The sequence below is a fragment of the Lissotriton helveticus genome, chromosome 4_1 (assembly GCF_964261635.1).
Source record: "Lissotriton helveticus chromosome 4_1, aLisHel1.1, whole genome shotgun sequence".
NCBI lineage: Eukaryota > Metazoa > Chordata > Amphibia > Caudata > Salamandridae > Lissotriton > Lissotriton helveticus.
The window spans coordinates 419,187,484-419,211,236 of NC_136063.1; the positions used below are offsets into that span (position 1 = coordinate 419,187,484).

The following is a 23,753-nucleotide window of genomic DNA, read 5'->3' on the forward strand; positions in this document are numbered from 1 at the left end:
TGACCAGCGGCGACCTGGATCCGGATCCAGCGGGGCCCTGCGGCGCCGGGGCCGGGCCGCGGGGTCCGAAGACGCCGCGGCACCCGACGGAGAAGAGAGCGACCTCATGGCCATGAGGAAGGCATCTATCTCCTCCGGCGTCACGTTCGGCCCAGGGACCAGCGGGTATGGAGCAGGCCGCGGAGCCACGTGGGCGGTGTCGTCCCAGCCCCCCGCCGCGTCAGGGGGAGTCGGAAGAGCGATGTCGCCACTTCGACTTCTTGTGCCTCTTACCTGAGGACTTGGAGCCCGACGAATGGTAACGACTCGTTGAGCTTCAACGACTGTGGCCCCGCGACCGGTCCTTCGACCCCCTCCTGGACCGGGACCGTGAGTGGCACGGGGCCGACTGCTGGATCTCGAGGCGCTTACGGGACGGCTCCCGCCTAGCCTTCGACATCAAAGCCCGGCAGTCGGGGCACGACTTGTCGTCGTGGTCGGCCCCAAGGCAATAGAGGCACCGACAGTGGGGATCGGTAACCGACATCAGGCGGTTACAATCGGCACAGGGCTTGAACCCCGGCATCGCTATCGGCACCGAGAGTCGTAAAGACTCTGTCAGAGTCCGTCACGCCTCAAGGTAATGACGGGTACGGAATGGGTGAAAAGACTACATATTCCATGATGCTCGGCGGTTAGGAGGCGGGGTATAAGTAGAATCCATTTCCTGCAGCCGGTGTCGGATATTTTGGTTCGTGGTTCTTGGCGTTCCTGACGACCGTGCGGAGTGGTGTTTCCTGCGCTCATGTTTACCCTGTATTTCGGACGCAGTCTGTTGCGTGGATTTCCGGCTTTGTTGCTTCAGTTCTGTCCTCCGTTGGAGAGCCTTGTCACCGGCTATTGCGGAGGACGGTCTTCATTGTGCCGAGTTTTCGGTTCACGTGTCTCCGTTGGCGAGCCTTTTTTCCTCGGCTCATGCGGAGGACACGTTTGCATAATTCAGAGGAAAAAGGAGGTTTATGCTATTCCGTTTCCTCCGTTGGCGAGCCTTATTGCCACGGCTATTGCGGAGGAAACAGTTGTTTGATTTTGCGTTCTTTACTAACATAAATCCTCTGTTGGAAAGCCTTCTTTCACCGGCTATTGCAGAGGATTTACTTCAATAGGTCCCAGGGTGGACGAAGAGTTTTTTCCCACACCTGAAAGCACCTTCCTTCAGGTAACCTTGTTCTCCTTTCTTTTGGGTGACGTAACCCTTATTTAGTTTATGGGAGTTACTGTGTACTTACGCTGCATTCCTTAGAACCCTGTCTATGTTTCTTCAAGAACGCTGATGGAAAAAGATTAGGGTATGTAGCATCCTTACTTACCAGTGTAGGATTTGCCATTGCATGGGTCTTATGGGCTGTTTCAATAGTAAGTTTTGTGTTTACAGGGGAAGGCAATCACAGGCTGAATTTACGTACTCTCAGTGGAAGAGAAGCATCTCCTGAGTTAGTGCAGTTCGCATTCCCGTTACAGGTATAGCACCGTTTAGCCTGATTGGTAGCCTTAGTATAGAGAAAACATTCCTGAGAATTGATATCAATCGATTATTTGTTTGTTTTCTGTCTTCACAGCTCTCCCTCCCTGCAGTCCCCTTCCTTTCCTTCCTGTTTATTATTTTGCCCTCACCTGATCCTTCTCTAGCCCACGGCTTTAACAGCATTCGGGGCTTGGATAGATCTGGAGGTGGCCTACTTATACCACAAGCTGATCCTGAGGACGGAGAGGATAACAGACTCAAAAAATGATCAAAAGGATCAAAAAAGTTTAGTCAAAAAATGACTAAGAGTTACTGCTTTTTCCAGATCTGCGCTTGCCGGCGCGGAAAAAAGAAGAACTGACGTCAGCGCGCGAGGGCGGCGTCTAAGTACTCCGACAACGTCATCCCGACACCAACGACGCTGACGACGGACGCGGAGCCGCAGATGACGCCTACCGACGCGCAAGGGTACTGCTACGTGAAACTTTCCGGATCCAGTCTGACGCCTGGGGATATTCTAAGGTAAGGAATCTAACACTAACCTGTTTCTTTCAGATACAAGTGAAACACATCTCTATCATACAAAATGCATGCTTTACAAACCCATGCACCAAAATATAAATCTACATCCCGTGATTCAGAATGAATATTGGAAAAGAGAAAGGGGCGAAGGCGTCTATACAGGAGCAATGCATATACAGAACTCATGACGTGGCACGAATGACCATTGCAAACGTGGGAGCAGAGCACGGCACCCCGGGCCCTAAATGGCTACATGTGAGCTGCCAATCAAGGCACAATATGACCGTCTGCTGGAAGAATCATCAGCTGCAGCTCGTTCCAACACTCATGACAGAAGGAGGGCGGACATTGGACAAGGAAGGTCCTGAAAAGAGCAGCGCCCTCTCGACCATACAGAGCAGGCTGAGTTCAGTAGGTCACCGTGTTAGGGTGCACTTAATATTACTTTCCTAACGCACTTCAGAAAACATGCTACAATGAACCATGACAAAAAAAACTCGCCGTGTTGTGCCTTCTTGCCCTAAGTAACGCTGCTCTATATTAATTTGGTTACCAGGCGTGAGAGGGAGACCCAAGGGTGGGCTTCTAACATTATTCTCACTGAATCTGGCTGGGTCTTTTAAAAAAATAGAACCTGCTCCCAGGAATACGCTGATAATTGAGTGGGCTATTTCGGACCATCAACCCTTTTTAATTATTAATTTTTATAATTCCAGGGATGGTTCTTTTGTAAACGAGCATTTGTCTGCTCTGTTAGATTTTTTGTCAGTCTATAGACACGATTGCACTTCCGTCCCAGAGATTGTTATCCTGGGTGATTTTAATATTCACCCCTGTGAGGGGGACTGTTACAATGACAGGTACGGAGGATCATTGGTTGAAGGGATCCCCCATTTTGAACACACTAAGGAGGGGGAGGGGCTTGAGAGCTTTCTGGCCACTTTAAATCTATTTGAATTGGGTTTTGGTACAAATGAAACCAGACCACCTACATTCATTGGGAGAGATGCTAATACCATCATTGATTATATTTTTGTATCACCAGGGGTGTTAGCTAGGGCTTGCGAATACTGTGTAGTGCCTGCGGTCTTTAGCGACCACAACCCTGTTTTGCTGACCTTGGACCTGGATGGTTCCATGACCGAGAGGGAAACAGGGGTGGTAGCCCCAAGGGATCTCACCTCTAAAGAGCAGGGGAGGAGGATTAAGTGGGAGAAGATTGTCCCTGAGAATTTCTTCCAAATACTAGCCCAGGAAACAGAGGCAAAGATGGCAGTTTGCCTTGATCCTACTTCCTTGGGGTCTGAGGTAGTGGCCGCTTACACTGAGATATGTTCAAGCATCTCTAAGAATTTGGAGTCCAGGAATGGCCCGCAAGGTAACAAGCATATACATAGATGGTTCGATAGGGAATGTTCAAAAAAACATAACGCCCTATTGAAAGCACTCCAACAGAGACCCAGAGACAGGACTCTAGTGGCAAGTCTTCGGCAGGGTTATAAAACTGCACTCGCCAATCGTAAGACTCAGATTAAGGAGGAGGCCTGGGAGAGTTTACTGTCCGTAAATATACTGAGAGACAGTAGGAAATTCTGGGCCATTATTAACCAGCCCTTCTTTACTGAGGATGGGAAATCAGACATGGATTGCGTGATCGAAGATGAAAGATGGCTTAATCATTTCAAACAAATCTATGAAAGTGAAGTTTCATTCCCGTCAGATAGTGTCCCTCCGTGGAATATTATGACCATGGATTTTAACATCTGTGAGGTTGAAAAGGCCATTAAAGACACAAGTAAACATAAGGCACCGGGACCTGATGGGGTACCTGCTGATCTCTACATGCAGTATCCCCAATTCTGGTCCAAAATATTGACCAATGTTTTTAATGCGATACCTTCGGCAGGCTTTCCCTCTTCTTGGTCCACCTCTATAATTGTTCCGATTTTTAAGAAGGGGAACAGGGGGGACCCGGCTTGCTACAGGCCAATCTCCTTGCTTGACTCTGCTGTTAAAATCTTGGGCAGAGTCATTCTACAAAGACTCGGGGATTGGCTTGAAGGGAGTGGGGTCCTCTCTGACCTTCAGTATGGTTTTAGGGCTCACAGGGGGACCATGAACCAATGCTTAAACCTCCACCTCATAATTAGTAAATACACCGTGGTGAAGGAGGGGCATTTATATCTAGGGTTTATGGACTTATCCTCCGCTTTTGATTTGGTTAATCGCTCTAAACTTTGGCTTATTTTGCGGGATTTGGGTTTGGACACTACTTTGGTGAATTTTTTACATGACCTCCACCAGAATTTGTTTGCCTCCGTTAGGGTTACAAGGGAAGGTAGATGTACTGAAAAATTTAGATCAGGGAGAGGGGTCAGACAGGGTTGCATCCTGGCCCCTCTCCTATTCACACTCTACATTAACTCCCTGGGTAAATCACTCAATCTAGCCACCATGGACGTCCCGCGTATGGGAGGATCCCCTATCCCGGTCCTCCTGTACGCGGATGACGCCGTCCTAATAGCCCGTACAGGCATTGGTCTGCAAAAATTGTTAGACCATTTCGGATCATTCATGGAATCTTTAGATTTAAAGATCAATACACTAAAATCCCATGTCATGGTCACGGGCACACGTAGGAAAAGCCTGAAGATTAAAACTTTTAGTTGTAACGGATTACAAATCTCTAGGGTACCTTTTTTTTGTTATCTAGGCGTCACTTTTGACGAAAAAGGATCCTGGGGACCTCAACTAAAATTGAAGGCCAACGTAGTTGCACGATCTACTACAGGTCTCATGAGCTTTTCTAAAAAATTAGGTTCTAGGCCCATGGTGGCCATGATCCGTATCTACAAATCAAAGTGCCTGGCTATTGCATCCTATGGGGCTGACATCTGGGGCTATGCTCCTTCTCAAGGCATTCAAATTGTAGAAAATAATTTTATTCGAACTTTGTTATCACTCCCAAAGTCATCGCCTACATATTCCATCCATAGTGAAGTCGGCCTGGGCCACATTACTGACCTTCTAAAAATGGCCCCCCTGCTATGCTGGGTGAAAACCTGGACAAACGAGGAGATCACGTTGAACCATCTCATACTCAAAGACTGCTTGGCCCTGGACAAGGCGGGCAGTATTCCCTGGCTAGCGTATGTTAGAGCGGCATGCGTGAAGCTAGGGCGCCCGGATATGTACTCTTCTCCACAGGGTCTCAAGAAAGAAGATGTAGGGTGGGTTAAGTTGCATCTCCGGAATTTGCTGGAGTTAGATAGGGAACAGGTTGAACTCAACAAACCCATGGTGAGAACCATATATCGAATTTCTACCTCCTCTGCCATGGAACCTTATCTAACATTTGTGACAAAACCATACCATCGTTTTCTTTTATTGAGATTTAGGTTCAATCTTATCCATCTAGTGCTGGGTTCCAACATAAAGTGGGGGACCCTTGAAATTACCCCACCTTGCACTTGTGATAGCTTCTCAAATCAGGACACAGTCCACTTTGTGATGTTTTGCGAACACTATCTGGAGCCCCGGAAAAAGTTTTTATATCCCATTTTGAAGGAACTTAATTTTGTCCAAGTAAGGCCTGCACTTTTACACCTGCAAATGTTGAACACTGTGCAGGTCACATATGGTGTAGCCAGTTTCTTGGTGGCGGCTGCCCGATTGAATAAGGCAAGACTTACCCAGACAAATATACATCCTGGTTGACATTTTATCAACTTTATTCTGGGACACCGGATAAGGATCATTGGGACATGGAGGCGCTTGTCTTTTTCTGGTCCTTTTCTTATAGTGAACCTGTTTTGTATTCATATTTTTTAATAACAAAAAAACTTCTTTTAAAAAAAACCTCTTTTAATGAATCATTTTAGGAACTGCAACATGTGTATAGTTTGTTTAATTGCTAATTTTAATCTATTTGTATAGTTCTTATTTTTTAAAAATGAATTGTGTATTGCTTTTATGGTTTTAATTAACCGAATAAAGATATTTGACTGACTGACTGACTGACAATTTGGTTACTTCACGACCTCAAAATGCTTCTAGCAGGTAATTTTTTTTAAACCGTAAACATCACGAGAAAATAGTCATGGGAAAGCAGTTTAGTTAAACCGCTCAGCTGTACTAAGAAAACATCGAAGGTTAAATAAAGTATTTAATGGCAACGGCGGACTGGTCGTGCCTGAAAAGGCAGAAACACGAGCCCACGAGGCCGCGCTCCCACCGAGCGCGCGCAGCGCCGAGGCCCGGTCTAGCTCGCGCCATCCATCCCCAGGCACAGGCCGCGCGAGGCAACGCACTGACGCCTGCAGGGGTGTCCGTGTCCCTCACCCCGAGGCATGCATGCCGTGCTCCCACCGAGAGCGTGGGGCGGCGAGGCCCGGCCTAGCTCGCGCCATCCATCCGCAGGCCGCAAGAGGCAACGCACTGACGCCTGCAGGGGTGTCCGTGTCCCTCACCCGGAGGCATGCATGCCGCGCTCTCGAGCGCGCGGCGCCGAGGCCCGGCCTAGCTCGCGCCATCCATCCCCAGGCGCAGGCCGCACGAGGCAACGCACTGACGCCTGCAGGGGTGTCCGTGTCCCTCACCCAGAGGCATGCATGCCGCGCTCTCAAAGAGAGCGCGCGGCGCCGAGGCCCGGCCTAGCTCGCGCCATCCATCCAACCCTAAGCGCAGGCCGCGCGAGGCAACGCACTGACGCCTGCAGGGGTGTCCGTGTCCCTCACCCGGAGGCATGCATGACTTCACCTTTATCGCGCAATCTGCCTCCGAGGTTTTAGCGCTTGGCAGCTCCGCAATTACCATGAGAAATGAAATAATTTCTCATCTATGAAGTCACCAGCATTCCACGAACCTGACACTCGCCTGGCTTCTCAATCTTCAGGGACGGTCAGTTTGGCTGCTGGGTCAAACTCCATCAAATATTTTAATCAGCATGGAATGATCTTAAAAATCTTTCTAGCTGCATACGCCCAACACCACACTTAATTACATTTCTGACTTTTGGCCCAAAAAATGAAATCTCTCTAGGCGCAAATACCTCTGTTGTTGGTATTTTAAAAATCGTGCTCAGTGCATTGACGGCTGGTGACATACAGGGTGGTGGTATGGACGCAAATCCCTCCGCCATTCCTTCAGGACAGCACACGTCACGCGAGACGCAACCACAGGGTGGACTGACTTTGGCTTCAGCACGGGGCAGTGGAAGCAGCCAGGATCGCCGCACAATCACAGATCCGTGGGACCTCCTCACGGCATGAGGCCTGTGTTCAAGACTGCCAAAGCTACGACCTTAATGCATTCCAAACTGGGTGCTGGAGGGTAAAGATCCTCGGGAAGAGGACATGCAAAAACGAATTCCACCATTTAATACAAATCCCCCCTTTCACTGTTTGAAATCAAACTTAGGAAGTGCATGAAGTATTATAAATTAAAAGTCATAAATTGCATGGAAACGGTTATATCATCGGAAAAACTTCACAGCACCGACACTAAAAATGACATATTTCAAAATTGAAAAATGTGTATATAACTTTTTTCGAGGCCCACAGAAAGGCGTAGGAATAAGCACAGCAATATCACACCACCCCAGAACTGAAAAATATAGAAATCCGAGTTGGCCCACTGCCTAGTCTTACAAACTGTCCGGATTTACAAGTTGTTTTTCCGATATGAGCACACTAAGGTGCGACAATCTTCACTCCCGCACCTGTTGCACCAATGACAGCTAGGCTCCTGCTGCTCGCGCACACAGGTCTATGTGTGAATCAGAGCAATGCACACGTGCATTTACAAGAAACCAAGCGGTCCTTGCAAGAACGTGACTCTTTCTTCGTGAATCAGGTCCAGCGCCTCTTAAAGCTGCTGCGCCTATTTTTTGATTGGCAGCTGAAGAGTAGGAGGAGACACAGCGTAGGCCATACATGTACACATGAAGCAGAGCGCACAGGCAGCATAGCATGCAGGATGTGACGTACCTGCGGGGACTTGTGCGAGCGCCAGCTGTACTGGTGACGGTGAAGACTGGCCAACACCACGTTTTCATCAGTGTCCACCTGGCCAAACCGCAGGGTCTCCTGGGTGTCATTACATATCACGAAGTGGCTGAAGACCAACTCCTCCGCCTCGGGGCACTGGTTCTGAAAGGAAAAGAGAAGAAAAGCCAACACCTTTAGGGCTAACTAATATATTTTGCAGATGTCTTCCAGTGGCGATCATTAAGACACAGGAATAACAGAGACCTACTGTCATTGGCCGTAGTGAATGTCTTTCTGTTTCTTCTAAAGGAGGCAATGAAAAACCACACGCTTAGTACTTACTCTCACAGATCATAAACAACAGCAACATCAATGCAATAATCTACTAAATCCTTTTGCACTAACCGAGGGAATGTGCAAATGTTGGAAGGAAGAAGGTGCAGTAACTGTACAGTGGAGGAATACAACCCGTACACGACCAATGGAAAAATTCACACCTTGGCCAGTACAATTAACATAACATAGTTATTTGTAAATAAATAAATAAATAAACAGGTGTATTGTAAAGAGCTCGATTACCCGTACGTGAAGTGGCGCTGAATAACAGATGTTCATTGTTACCCAACTCAATGGTACTCGTTTTATCGACCTCAGATGGATGACAGGCTGAGTAGACCCACCGGGATTTGAACCTGTGACCATGAGGTCGAACACAGGCCCCTGCAATGGACGCATTAGTCCACTGAGCCACCAGACCCGGTCAGTTGACCACCAGACCCGGTCAGTTGACCACCAGACCCGGCCAATTGACCACCAGACCCGGCCAATTGACCAGTCCCCTCTTTTAGACGGCTGCCTATTTTGTGCATTGTACATCTCCTTTTATTGTTGGAGGCCGCGTGAGATGATTAATAGGAATGTCCACTGTAACTCACTGCACCAACCTCTAGTAGCTAGCGACAAGTCACATCAGCGTATTCCTTCAGCAAATACATATTTCTTTGTTTCCTGCAAACTTTGGACATTTTGGAAATGTGTTTGTATGGTTTCTATTTGTACAACATAACGAAGAGCTGATCAGCGTTTGCAGTCCTGAGATACTATACCAGACAGTTTACAAGGAGGTAGAATGTTGAGGATGACGATATTCCCCATCATGTACAGAAGAAGAGCTCTCGCAAGAAGGTGCATCTTTTGTACATTTCTGAGGTGTAGGAGGTTAGAGCCTGTTCCAATATCGATGGATAAATTGTTCCAGATCTTGTGTGTAAATGATAAAGGCCTGCCACCTTCTTTTTTGCATTTCTTTGTTTGCAAGTTGTGTTGACCGTACTCCTGGTGTGGCGCGGCTTTCTCTGCCAGGTATGCACAGGGGCCTTTTCAGGTGGTCTCGAACATGATGCAGCTGCTCCTGAACAATATATAGGCTTGCAGGGAGGGGGTTTCGTTGTGGTGATGTAGGCAAATTTATTTAAGTCGTTGAAGATATGTGTGGTGTCGGGAAGGCAACTGACTAGAGTTCTGCCTTCATCCGAGTGAGAGTGGACTAAAGTTTGTCCAGTTATTCTGAAGCTGAATTGGGTAGTAGTTTTACTTTTATCAGGAGGGAGAGCTAGTACCACCCTTTCTCGTGGCAATGTGTCCTTACAAGACAAAGTCAACGTGAAGCAGTGATGGCTGATATTGGCTAGCCAGCCTTATACCTGTGAATGGTTGGTTGTTTGGTGAGCAAGAACAATTCTGTGTTTGTTATGTTGAGGGTTAAGCAAGCACTTGACATCCAGTTCTTTTGGAAATCAATGTAGGTTTTGAGTCGGCCAATGTTATGGGTGGAAGAGGCTTTCGGGTAGAATTATGTAGCTGCATCATATGGATAGACCTTAATGTTGTGCTGTCAATCAGTGGAGTTCCAAGGGGTTCAATGTAGAGACAGAAAATAATGGACACATGATGGAGCTTTGAGGTCCTCCTCAGGGGACAGCAAGTTAGTGGTATCTAAGGGTCTCATATGACTGTTAGCGGGGTTGGCGAGGGAAGAGGCGGATCACTCCTAGACCATGATGGAGAAGCCCATGTGTGTTTCCAGTCTGTGAATTAGTGCTTTATGGCAAACTGTGTCGAAAGATGTGGAGAGGTCGAGAGGGTGTGAATTTTGGATAATTAAATGGTCGGACTAGTCCAGGGGTTCCAGGCTTTTCACCAAGTTGAGCATTAAACCAACAAAATGAGGGTGTTGTTTTAGGCGAGGGTAGGTCTTACACTTTGTTGCTTCAGGAAAGTGTTTAAAGGGAATATTTCATTTTTACATTTTAAATGGCTTTCATGAAAAATTTAGAAGAGCTTTTTTTAATTAAGTGTGGTTAATGAAATACTGACTATGAATATTAAGCCTTTTAGTTGACTAAATATGAAAAGAGATTTATGTTCATAAATAAATAAAAGGGATACCATTGATGATAGATGATATTTTGAGCCTCCTTAAATATAAAGATAAGTTGGAGAGTCTAGTCAGGATTGGCTCTGGCAATTATTGCTGCTCCACAGGGCATGTTTTCCGTCTCTGCCTGAATTATCAGGCAGAGAGTATATATACAGCAACATCAGAAAAGAAGGCATGGCGACTACCAAGAGGCAAGGCTGAACAGCCTAGTGATTGATTGAAATAGTAGGTAAACTGAGATGCAAGATGGGCTTAACAATAGTACCTGCATTCTGAGACTTTGCAGGGAAGTTATTGCTGATTGTCGCAAACATGTGTGTTGAGACAAGATGTGAGAGTGAGCAGAGAACCTTGCATCCATACACAGGGTGGTTGAGCAGCGAGGGTTGTAAACAGAAAAGAGTTCAAGTTCGAGTTTATTAATGTTTAGACAATTGCCTTTAAAACATAAATACATAACATTTTAAAATTCAGAACAATTATTAAACTATTTTTAAAACGCCTAACCTCATCCAAACACCACCCCCTCAATCCTTCTAAGTCTCAATCTATTTGTCCTACCCCTGCACACATTTCCCTTGATTGCCCAACATCAGTCTGAATCCCTTTTTCCTTTTTCCTTAGCCCCTAGACCAGTGGTCTTCAAACTTTTTAATACCACACCCCTCAAAAAATTTCGGAATTATTCTTTACTACTGCCAATGTTTAAATATGTCCATAGTTATTTAAACATTGCAGGTAAGTTCTGTTACCGATTTAAAAGTACAATCAAATACATGATTGCCCAACATACTATTCTGGCCAGGCAGGCCTTACTAACGTGTAAAAGTATCCACAGTGTGATTATTAGAAATGGGGATAGGAGGGTTTTGAAGACTATTTGGAGTCCCTTCTCTTTTGACACCTTCTCCCAGCCAGGATATGAATGGCAAAAGAGGTTAGTGTTGGGGCATTGCAGAGCGGCTTGCTGCAGCACCTTTTTATCAGCTGAAAACAAAGCACTGTTATCAACATAATGCTTCTTTTGGCTAGAGCCTGGCACCCCCAATGGGATCACTTGAGCCCCCCCTAGGGGCCCCTGCCCTAGACCCTAGAATATCTGGCTTAATAGTCTTGACCGAGGCTCCTTATGTCACTAGTCCAAGCATATTTTTTATTTTTTTTGCTAAAGCAAGTGCAATATCTAAAAAATCCACAATTAACGCGATGTCCTATATTATATTTTATGAAAAGGAACTTTAAAATCTCGCAACATATCCTAAAACATGATGACAATCAGTTAAAAAATGAACATTAAAATTCTGGAACCTCAGCCCACTTGTGCAATTATTCTCTGTATTAAAAAAAGCTATTAATTTCTCAGCACTTAAATACCGAACAATCAGAGCTATCCAAAATTTTAGCAATAATGAGTGTAAGTGGGCATTGGGTAGAGATGATATGTACAGGAAAACCCTCCTATTTCCCCACGATTCCATCATATAATTTGCTGAGTGTTTGTTCCCTGCATACTCCATATCAGCCAATCATGGCTCCCTTTTATAGGTCATATTCAATTCGCCTTCTGACAGAACTTAAATTTCTCTATTTTTAGGGCTCGAGCAATAATCTCTACTCTATTTCTGACCTGCACCGCCAACCTTAACTCACTCTTTCCAATGTCAGGAGCACAGAGAACTAATATCTTCTACACCTTTGAGTACCACAGTTTATCCCAAAATCGGAGGGCTGATTTATAGGTCAGAAACTTCCATGCCTGCAGCTCACCCTCCAATATTATTGCAGGTCCATTTCACTTTTTGGGAGGCCTAGCAGTTTTTTCAAACACTTTTTTTCTCACATCTCCCAGAATCCCTCCATACTTAGGGTCAATACCTCAGCCCCATAAAGACATTGAGTGGAGACCATTGTATTGTAAGCTGTTAAAAGGAGAGACCAAGATGGACCACCTAAGATAATCCTAAAAAGGACTAGTCCCCCTATAGATGCAGCTGCCTGCATCTCAACCAATTCTGTATGTGGGTCCCAGCTCAGCTTTTTTGTAAATGTCATACCTAAATATTTGTATGAAGATACCACTTCCATTGTCCTTTTACTCAAGAGCCATATTGGGCCAGATGTAGGTGGCCAAATACCGGTCTGTAACGCCGAGATTCGGTAAATTTCGGCGTTACCAACCGGTATTTAGCCATGCGCGATATAGGTGACTTCAAACCTACATGCAAAATAAGGAATCGCAAAATAGCGATTCCTTATTTTGCTCTTGCATTTACGGAATCGGAAATACCAATTCCTTAAATGCAATGTAGGTAGCACTAAAACAGTGCACCTCAGCCTTAAGGAATCGCTATTTACCAGCAACTTCAAGTTGGGCGTAAATAGCGATTTCCTTACAAAAATACCTTTTTTCTTTCTTTAATGTGCCATGTGGCACACATCCATGGCCTTAGGGCATGGATGTGTGCCACATATGCACACATGCACATAATGGTCAGAGCATGTGATCTATGCTTGTTGTCATCACAGTAGTAAATCACCAATCTTGCAGTTCGCAGTGATTTACCAACATTTTCTTAATGTTCATGCTTTACCAGACTTTTCCTGGCCCATTCACACACCCTTGACTGCTGTTGGATATTGATTTGAAGAAATGATGAAGAAGTAATGGGCGATGCAAGCATGCTTTATTTTATATTTTTGACAAATTATGAATTAGGGGAGATGGCTAGTAGGCTATATCTGAAAAAAAACTACGAAGAAAACGAGTATACAGGAAGATTGCTAGCTTGGCAAGCAAAAGAAAATCAAGCTCGTAATAGAATAGACAGTATTTATGATAATGTGACCAAAGCTCGCATGAAGATTACTTCATCTATAGGTGAGATGATTCTTAGACACTATAAAGATATATATCAAACATCTCACCAAGTTACATTGGAAACAATTTATGATTTTTTGCAGGAGCTTCCAATTCCAAAGTTGGGAAGTGACTTCAAAGAACTGCTGCTAGCAGAATTTACAAAAGAAGTGCTAGATGTTGTCATAAGCTCCTTACCTAACTGCAAAGCCACTGGGGAGGATGGCATCCCAGCGGAATATTTTAAAGCATTCTCTACAATTCTTAGCCCTGAATTTTTAAGGCTTGCTAATTACCTACTACAAGGGGGAGCTCGTCCACCATCTTTTTGCACTACAGTGGTAGTCAGCATTTTGAAAAAAGATAAAGATAAGGAAAATGTTAACTCCTATAGGCCAATAAGCCTTTTAAATACGGATTAACATTTTTTTACCAAACTGCTTGCAAATAGATTAAATAAGATGGTGGGATCTCTTATTGGGGCGGACCAATGCGGCTTTGTAGCAGGGAGACAGCTCTATACAAATACACATTTTTTAATGGAAGCCTTGGATTTTTTTAATGTTAATAAGGTGGAGGCACAGATCTGGTTTTTAGACGCCGAGAAGGCATTTGATCGTGTCTCATGGAATTGCCTTTTTTTGATTCTGGAAAGGTTCGACATCCCGAGCGAATTTGTATTCTTATTAAAACAACTTTATAGGAATTCCCAGGCACAGATTTTAATGAACTCATCAAATGTAGGGACATCGATATAAATAGAGGCACTCGGCAAGGTTGTCCACTCTCCCCGATTTTGTTTGCCTTATTTATTGAACCATTGGCAATAGCAATTAGGGAAAAAAGACCTCACACAACCCCGATTAGAGGAATGACCAATATAAAACTTTATGCCCATGATATAGTTCTCTTTTTAGACACAAAGCTGATTAGCCAGTCAGAAGTCATGGAAATCTTTTCTGACTTTCAAAGAATAGGCGGGTATAAAATAAATAAAACCAGAACTGAAATTATACTATGTAATTGTACTGTAAACAGTTTTCTAACTGAGTTTAGACAGACATATAATACCCGCCCAAAGAGGTATCTAGGAATTTATATATCAGAAAAAGTAGAAGATCTCTACTCATTAAACCACATTCCTCTGCTGAAAAAAGTAAGCTCTCAGTTAGCGTGATGGAATCAGCTCCCGCTTTCAATAATGGGTCGGTTTGCGTTAATTCGAATGTCCATTCTTCCACTATTTAATTTTCTTTTTAGTGCAGCTCCTGTGCAATACAGACATCCTTTTTCAAGCAGATAGATAGTATGTTCTCTTCTTTTTTATGGGTAAATAAAATACTAAGATTGGCACTTAGCACTTTGAATTCATCGATTGCAGAAGGAGGTTTATCTTTACAGAATATTAGAGACTATTATTATGCAACATGCGCGCACCACAGTTTTAGATTTTTTTTTTTTTTAGATACTCAAAAAGCAGATTATTTTTTTATGAAAAAGATATTAAGGGAGCACAACATCATTGACCCTTCAAGAGTGACCAAGTACCCGAAGAAAGTACGCTTACAGTGGTTATTTAAACAAAAATCCCCGCTTCTGGCATATTATGATATATTAAGAATTAATAATTCAACCAGACTTACGAACATATATACAGGAGAAATGGGTATTCTGGATAGAAACATAGAGAGATTATGGAAAGAAAACAGGTATGATAAGATCCAGGATTTTGTTAAGGGGAATAGCTGGAAAACATGGGAAGAGATTGAGGCAGGGCTCCAACATTCTAATATAATTTTAAAATGGTCCTTTATTAGATTAAATATTATACTGGAAAAGTTAGATATACAAAAACTGTGTTATAAACCCAGTATCAGCAAAGCTCTTAATGGCCCCATTCAACGGAAGGTCAGTAGCTGGATCAAAATCTTTGATGAAAACAAATCTCCTCTGTTATATGAAAAGATCGGGGATAGATGGAGAAAAAGAGAAGGTATACAGATTAATAAATCTACTTGGGATGAATTAAACAAATTTAACGCAGTTATTTTTCGAGGAGCAAACTTTAAACGTATGCAATATTACTCAAAATGGCTGATATATAGAACACCCTCTTTTCTCCATAATATATACTCGCAAGTAGAGGATAAATGTTTTCGATGTGCAGAGAAAGGTACTTGGACACATATCATGTGGGAATGTCCAAAAATTCAGAATCTGTGGGAAGAGATTGAGAAATTTCTTAGAGGTACAATAGACTCCCACATTTCTCTTGATGAATCAATAGCAATTTTGGGTTGTTCTTCTGACATCTCCATGAATGACGAAAGTTTATTTATTGCAGCTTTAATAGCAAGATGGTTAATCCTGCAACTCTGGAAAACAGATAAAGTACCTACTTTTAATGCATCAAGAGCAAAATTGGTTAAAATGCAAGGGATGGAGAAGAAATATGCGTTAAGATCAGGATCATTGAGAAAATATGAGAAGTACTGCAGTAGGTTTGAATTTTAGTTGCCCTGGTAAACCTTGTCAATTTTTTTTTCTCTATGTATATACCTCATTCAGCACTTTGCACTTTATTGAAAATGATCCTCCTGTTGATAACAGGAACAGTGATTACATGTTTGAACCCTGGATCTTTTGATATCTTTTTGCACTTTATTTAAAATAAGATCTTAACTATATTTTTCTATAGGTCTAGGATTCCATTGTGAATGTAAGCATCTTATTTAGCACTTGGCACTTTAATGAAAAAGATCTTCCTTTCAGACTATAGGAATCATGATTGGATTATTGCCAGGTCTTTTATTGAAACAAGTTGTGGATTATAACCTATGGAAGGCCTCTCCCTCAGAATAATATGTATCTGGTGATTGAACTAGTGAGCACTTTTAAAGATGTATTTAAATAGTGTTTTGATAAAATTGTTGCACTTTATAGGCTAAGCCAACGGTCAGGAATGTATGTATCCGATTTAACACTTGGCACTTTAAAGAAGGGGATCACTTTTAAAGATGTAGTTAGAAAAAATGTACTGGTTAACTTGCTGCACTTTATATGCTGTCAATTGCTGAACCTGCTGGAATTTTATATGAAGTTTCCTATGTGTTTATTCTATGTCTATGAACTCTCAATAAAAAATATATTTTTTTAAAAGTCCTTTATTGAGACAGCCAGAGATTTTACTGAGGAGTGCATTTTATCAACTGCAGGGGTACCCTCAGCTCCCGCTTGAATCCCTTTATCATAGCTACGAGAGGCAAGGCCTAAAGAGTCTTTTGTTGACATAATGTTTGTTGTCATCCTTCCTGCTTTTCTCCCTTTCACTGCTCCCAAAGGTTTGCTGCCTTTTTCTTAGCAGGAGGCAATTATAGACTGGCTGGTAACTGAGGAATATTCAGCTGTTTTTACTTGTACTATAGCAGTTTGTTCTTACCTCCTCCAAATGTACAAAAGAAAAGAAAACCGAACAGATACATTATTCTCAAGATGCACAAAGAGTGGTAGTGGTATGTATTTCAATATGTGTATGAGACAGAGGTCTCACAAATATTTAAACCAGTTTGCTTTTTAATGCAATTCAATTCATTTGATTTTCTTAGGGGGTTTGTAAAGTGGCTTACAGTACTCTCAGATATATAGAAGATTATAATTAGAATTATAATATATAGAAGTTGGAGCATCGGTCAAGTTTCGGATCAATATTATGGAACCAATTAGTAGTGGTATAATGTTACACAATATACTCTGATAAAATGGTGAGGAGTCTTAGGGATAGTGTTAAAAGAGTCTGAAGAGCAGAAGGTAGAGTTGATGTACTCTGAAATGTCGTGCCCCTGGCAGAAAAGAAATTACTGCAGAGAGTTACTTTTATTGATTATCTTTGCCACAGAGAACCATTTAGTAAACTTTTCCACAGTTTCCAGAAACACATATCTCTCCTGCAGTGTTATTTGTTTGTTACCCACTGAAGTGAACGGAGATCCTGTCACTGTATATAAGAGGAAATTAAATATAAAGTGAAATGGTGCCTCTATCATCTGAGTGTGAATTAATGCCTGCAGATGTGTTGTATCTCGGAGTTTCTGTCTCTCGATTTGAATGTATAATACAAATGTCAAACCTACTGGCTTTTTTCAATGCTGGGTAAAATGTATATGTCAAACTAGAGATCCTATCCTCTAAACTAATCATTCTTGTGAGAGGCTGAGGACTGTGGCTGTGACCTAGTGTTTTTTAACTGAACGTTCAGTAGTGATATTCTATTTAGCAGACTCTCACTGCACATGCGCAACTGAAACCAATGTTTGGATTTAAAGCTATTGTGGTTTTGGTTTTGTACTGAAGAATGCGCTACAGAACCAAGGTTTTGTAAAGTCTGAATGAGGAGAAATGCAAATTACAATGGCTTCAATCAACTTACTCTCTGGTAGAAAACAGTTAAAGGCAATTTGTGTGGATTTTTTTCCTGAGTGAGGCCACATCCTTGTGCCCACTGCCCATTACAGAAGGTTGCTATTCTTTGTAAAGGAAAGACCACACTCGCTGGACCTCACTCACCAAGTCAGGCTCGCGTGCACATTCTGTCCTGGTGGTGAAATCACACTCTGTTCTTCCACTGATACTTCGAGCCTAACTGATGGGAAGCAAGCAGATACACAGTACCTCCAGCGAAAATCACCCTAGTCTAAGGCAGACAGATATGTGTCCTATAAACACTGACATAAGATTGCCACCCTCTCTATGGAAAACCAGCATGGCCCCGCGGAAATAGAAAGACCGTATGCCACCGCAGTGCAGACTACCTCAGTAATGCACAGATACGTTCTCTTCCCCTTCAAGCGTCTCCATCCCAGATAGAGACATCACTGAGGAAACCTCTGGATTGAAAATGCATGTTTGAACTCAATGAGCACGTGGGGGCGCATCCAACAAAGCACCTGCCACCACTATTTCTTCAGGCTAAATCATCCGAGGCTACACCACAGCCCTGGTGTTGCCAGACAGAAGACAGATACTAAATAAAACTCAAACATTATGTTCTGGCCTGCCTTAAGCCAAAGCATGCAAAGGGAGCCATTAGCTATTCTGACTGCATTTAAATAAATCCACTGCTGAAACAAGAGAAAAGTATGTCCTCTGGCATCCAGTGAATTGAAAGTTCATTTGGAGGGCAGACTACATCCTGACCAGAACTCTCCAGTTATGGATGCCTCACTGACAGCTCCTCTTGCATTCATTGTAGGCTAAGTATCTTAAAAAGAATATGCGCAAAATAAAGTAAAGACAGCTCAACAGAATTCTAGATTGTGGAAGAATATTGCAAAAAATAATTTCTGTATCAATGAAGACGTGCTCCACAGACAGTTAATGTCAGGCATTGGAAAACCTTTGCAACATAAACAACATAACTTGCCTGGGGTAACTGTAAACGTTTCTTTCTGTGTAAGGTCAAATTGATTCATGCACCATCTAGCTGACCTGTCTACATTAACTAAAAGATTACCTGCTGAAAACGCTTACAGTACAAAGAAACAGGAACTTCCGTGACCTGCTTCACCTACGTAGTGAAGTGGCAGCATGTCTACTATTTGTGAGGAATTGCACTGTGCACAGCAACATATCAAGAAAGTATTAGCAAAGCCAATAGGTTCCGCCTATACAAGAGCTATTGGCTTTTGGCAGTGCGTTTTTGCCATGTTTTACACCAGTGTGGCTGCTGTTTAGCATGGCTAAAAGTTAGTGTCGTGGAGTGCCCTAGAGTGGAGTGGGTGAGAATAGAGTGTTGTAGGCAGGATTTGTTGGAGCAGAGTGTCGTAGAGTGGAGTAGGGGAGAGTAGAGCATCATAGAGTTGAGTTGAGTTCAGTGGCAGAGAGTGTCCAAGAGTGCAGTGTCATAGAGTGGAGTGGCACAGAGTGAAGTGGCATGGAGTGGCAACGAGTGGAGTGGCAAAGAGTGGAGTGGCAAAGAGTGAAGTGGAGTGTTGTAGAGTGGGTTGGAGTGGATTCAGGTAGTGGGGTGGATTGGACAGGAGTAAATTGGGGTGGACTGCTTTGGGATAGAGTGGGTTAGATTGAGTTGGGTGGATTGGATAGGGTGGATTGAAATGGGGTGAGGTGGATTAGATTGAGATGGACTGGAGTGGGTGGATTAGATTGGTGTGGGGTGGATTAGATTGGTTTGGAGTGGATTAGATTGGTTAGGGGTGGATTGGATGGGGAGGACTGAATTAGAATTGGGTGGTTTGGAGTGGGGCGCATTAGAGTAGAGTGGCGTGGATTGGACTGGAGGGAGTGGATGGGATTGGAGTGGGTGGATTGGACTGGAGTGGGGTGAATAGGATTGAAGTGGGGTAGATTGGAGTGTAGTGGGCTGGATGGATTGGACTGAGTGGGGTGGACTGAATTGGGGTGGGTTGGGGTGGATTGGATGGCGTAGAGTGGGGTGTATTGGAGTAGAGTGGGGTGCATTGGACTGCAGTGGAGTAGGGTGGACTAGAGGAGGAGGATTAGATTGGAGTGGGGTGGACTGGATTGCGGTGGGGTGCGAATGGAGTGGGGTGGATTGGATTAAGGTGGATTGGATTGGGTGGGGTGGATTGACGTGGGGTAGATTGGATGTGGCTGGATTGGGGTGAATTGGATTGGTGTGGGGTGAATTGGATTGGCGTGGGGTGATGTGGATTGTATTGGGGTGAGGTGGATTGTATTGGGGTGAGGTGGATTCTATTGGGGTGAGGTGGATTGTATTGGAGTGGGGTGGATTGGATTGTTTTGGATTGAAGTTGGGTGGATTGTTTTGGATTGGAGTGGGGCGAATTGTTTTGGATTGGAGCAGATTGTTTTGGATTGGAGTGGTGCTGACAGGAGTGGGGCAGAATGTTTTAGATTGGAGTGGGGCAGATTGGGATAGGGCATATTGTTGGTATTAGAGTTGGGCATATAGTTTTGGACTGCGGTGGGGCAGATTGCTTTGGATTGGTGAGGTGCACACTGCTTTGGATTGTGTGGTTGCAGATTGTTTTGGATTGGAGTGGGTAGATTGTGGTGGATTGGATTGGGGTGAGGTGGATTGGACGGGAGTGGGGTAGATTGGATGGGGCTGAATTGGATTGGGGGAGATGTATTGGAGTGGGGAAATTGGGATGGAGTGGGTGGATTGGGGTGAGGTTGATTGGAGTGCGAAAATTTGGAGTGGGGCGGATTGGAGTAAAGCGGATTGGAGTGGGGTGAATTGAGTGGGGCAGATTATTTTGGATTGAAGTGGGGCTGATTGAAGTAGGGCGGATTAGAGTGGGGCAGGCTGGTTTGGATTGGAGTGGGGTGGATTAGAGTGGGGAAGACTGGAATGAGGCAAACTTGGAGTGGGGCAGATTGTTTTGGATTTGAATGCGGGATTGATTAGAGTGGGGCAGATTGCGTTGGATTGGAGTGTGGCAGATTGGAGTAGTATGGAGCAGAGTGGGCAGATTGTTTTGAATTGGAGTGGGGCTAACTGAATTGGGTGGAGTGGGGAAACTGAAGCGGGGCAGATTAGAGTGGAGTGGATTGGAGCGGGTGGATTGGAGTAGAGCAGATTGGAGTGGGGAAGATTGTTTTGGATTGGAGTGGGGCCGACTGGAGTGGGACAAATTGTTCTGGATTGGAGACAAGAAAATTGCAGTGGGGAAGATTGGAGTGGGGCAGATTGTTTTGGATTGAAGTAGGGCAGATTGTTTGATACTGGCATGGGACAGATTGTTTTGGATTGGAGTGGAGCAGATTGTTTTGGATTGGAGTGGGACAGATTGTTTTGGATTGGAGTGGGGCTGATTGTTTTGGATTGGAGTGGGGTGGGGCAGACTGTTTGGATTGGTGTAGGACAAATTGGAGCGGTGAACATTGGGGTGGGGTGGGATGATTGGAGTGTGGTGGACTGGAGTGGCTTGCATTGAGGTGAGTGGTTTGGATTATTGTGGGGTGAATTAGATTGAGCAGGCAGATTTGTGTGGAGTGGACTGGCGTGGATTGCACTGGGGCAGATTGGATTGGGGTGAACTGCATGATTATCTGTTAAAGCATCATTTCAGAAATTACCTATAAAAAAGAAACACTGTCGCTTTGCTATAACTTAATTGTCATCTTTTGAGAACAGCGCCCACAAGCAAAAACAAAAGAAAACATGAATCTTTGCAATTTTGTTTGTCCTGCTGGGCACGGTTTTGCCAGTCACACGCCTTCGGTTTGCAGAGCACTAAAAGTTAAAAAGAACAAAACAGTACCTCAATACGTTGGGAGCAGCGTACAGGCACTGATAAAGTTGAATCAATCAGTGCTTGGTCCCTGCTTCACAGAGAAGAACGGAAATTGTGTCAGGTCTGCTTTGATGAATTATGAGGCTGAAATGAAGAGTGCCGCACAAGTCAACAAATGTTAAGCAAGGGGCAGCCTTCAAGCCCTTTTTGTTAACAACAGTTTCTCACAAGCGAGACACTAGCGCATACTCTCGCAGGCTTGATCCTTAAAAGAAGGACGCTCCTGTCTCTGAAACCTTAGAGCTGTGGTTCCCAAACTGTGCGCCGTTATCAGGAGCCAGGGGCGCAGCGCACAATGTGGGAAACTAAGAATGTGTCACTTTAGCCCCTCGCCTCCGTGATGAATAGGTTGCTCTGCCCCTGGTCTCTGCCTTTCTGAAGCAGGGCGTCACGCCGGGGGGGGGGGGGGGGGGGGTGGGGGGTGGTGTCCACAAACAGCACACACAGGACTCGGCTACAGACATAGCTGTGAGGCCCGCCTGCCAATGAAGATTGAAGCACTTCTGACTCAAAGGCAAAAGATGATGCCCATAATCCCGCATTTTGGCACCTTGCAGTTCTAACCATTAAAAAGGCAATCAACTCTTTCAGCTGCTGATGAGCTGTGAAAGAGATGCTGGTCAGTAGCAGAAAGGAAGGTGTTGCAGCACAGGAGGGGGTAATGCTCCTTGTGGAGTCATGATCACCTTCGGTTATTTAGATGCAAATAGCATTCAAAGAGTAAATGAAACTAATTATTTTATTTTTTCCTTGTGTAACGTGACTGGTGCTCTTCGGGTCGAGTTTGCGCTATATAAATCTGCAGCAAAAAAAAAAAAAAATCCAGCCGGCGAAAACACAGAAAAAGGGTAAAACTTTTCAACTGTCAAATGACATTCACGAACGTTCCTATTATGACGGCTTTTTCAAATTCATGTGCAACATTGTACCAAGTCCATTATCAGGCAGAAAAATCACATTAATGATGACATATATTGTGGATTCTTTAAATGGTGGAATAATTTAATGATTGGGAGAGAGAGAGAGGGTGTTCGTGCGCTGCTTAATAAACCTGTGGCGGTATCCCAGTGTTCTCTCTGGGAGCACAGATACGCATAAAATGACTGTCTTTAACCTCCATTGGGTGGGTGGGTGCAGGATCAGGGTACTGGTGGAGAGCATTGGGTGGGTGGGTGCAGGGTCAGGGGCCTGGTGGAGAGCGTTGGGTGGGTGCAGGGTCAGGTCCTTTTAGAGAGCATTGGGTGGGTCAGGGGCCTGGTGGAGAGCGTTGGGTGTGTGGGTGCAGGGTCAGGGGCCTGGTGGAGAGCGTTGGGTGGGTGGGTGCAGGGTGGGGGGCCTAGTGGAGAGCGTTGGGTGGGTGCAGGTTCAGGGGCCTGGTGGAGAGCATTGGGTGCGTGCAGGGTGAGAGGCCTGGTGGAGAGCGTTGGGTGGGTGGGTGCAGGGTGGGGGGCCTGGTGGAGAGCATTGGGTGGGTGGGTGTGGGGTCAGGGGCCTGGTGGAGAGCATTGGGTGGGTGGGTGGATGCGGGGTCAGGGGCCTGGTGGAGAGCGTTGGGTTGGTGGGTGCAGGGTCAGGTCCTTGTGGAGAGCATTGGGTGGGTGGGTCAGGGGCCTGGTGGAGAGCGTTGGGTGGGTGGGTGCGGGATCAGGGGCCTGGTGGAGAGCGTTGAGTGGGTGGGTGCAGGGTGGGGGGCCTGGTGGAGAGCGTTGAGTGGGTGCAGGTTCAGGGGCCTGGTGGAGAGCATTGGGTGTGTGCAGGGTGAGAGGCAGGGTGGAGAGCGTTGGGTGGGTGGGTGCAGGGCCTGGTGGAGAGCATTGGGTGGGTGGGTGCGGGGTCAGGGGCCTGGTGGAGAGCATTGGGTGGGTGGGTGCGTGCAGGGTGAGAGGCCTGGTGGAGAGCGTTGGTTAGGTGCCTTATGCCCTGATGCAGCCGCACTCTGCCAGCTTCTGTCTTTGCCTCACTCCTCGTTGAGGGGTCGTCACTCGTGACTGCTGCATGTTGGAGAGTGTGAGGGGAGAAGGGTGCAAGGCAGAGGGCAGAAGGGTGCAATGCAGAGGGGAGAAGGGTACAAGGCAGAGGGGAGAAGGGTACAAGGCAGAGGGGAGAAGGGTGCAAGGCAGAGGGGAGAATGGTGCAAGGCAGAGGG

The 23,753-nt window shown here is 45.0% G+C and overlaps 1 protein-coding gene across 4 annotated transcripts in view; it reads right to left on the reverse strand.

The window, feature by feature from the left end:
* The window catches only part of VPS13B (vacuolar protein sorting 13 homolog B), a 3,181,000-nt gene that overhangs the window by 298,364 nt on the left and 2,858,883 nt on the right, over nucleotides 1-23,753 (reverse strand). For all 4 annotated transcript variants that reach the window (XM_078686964.1, XM_078686965.1, XM_078686963.1 and 1 more), the window contains exon 43: nucleotides 8,014-8,175. In XM_078686964.1, coding sequence (XP_078543090.1) covers nucleotides 8,014-8,175 — 162 coding nt within the window. The remainder of the gene's footprint in view (nucleotides 1-8,013; nucleotides 8,176-23,753) is intronic.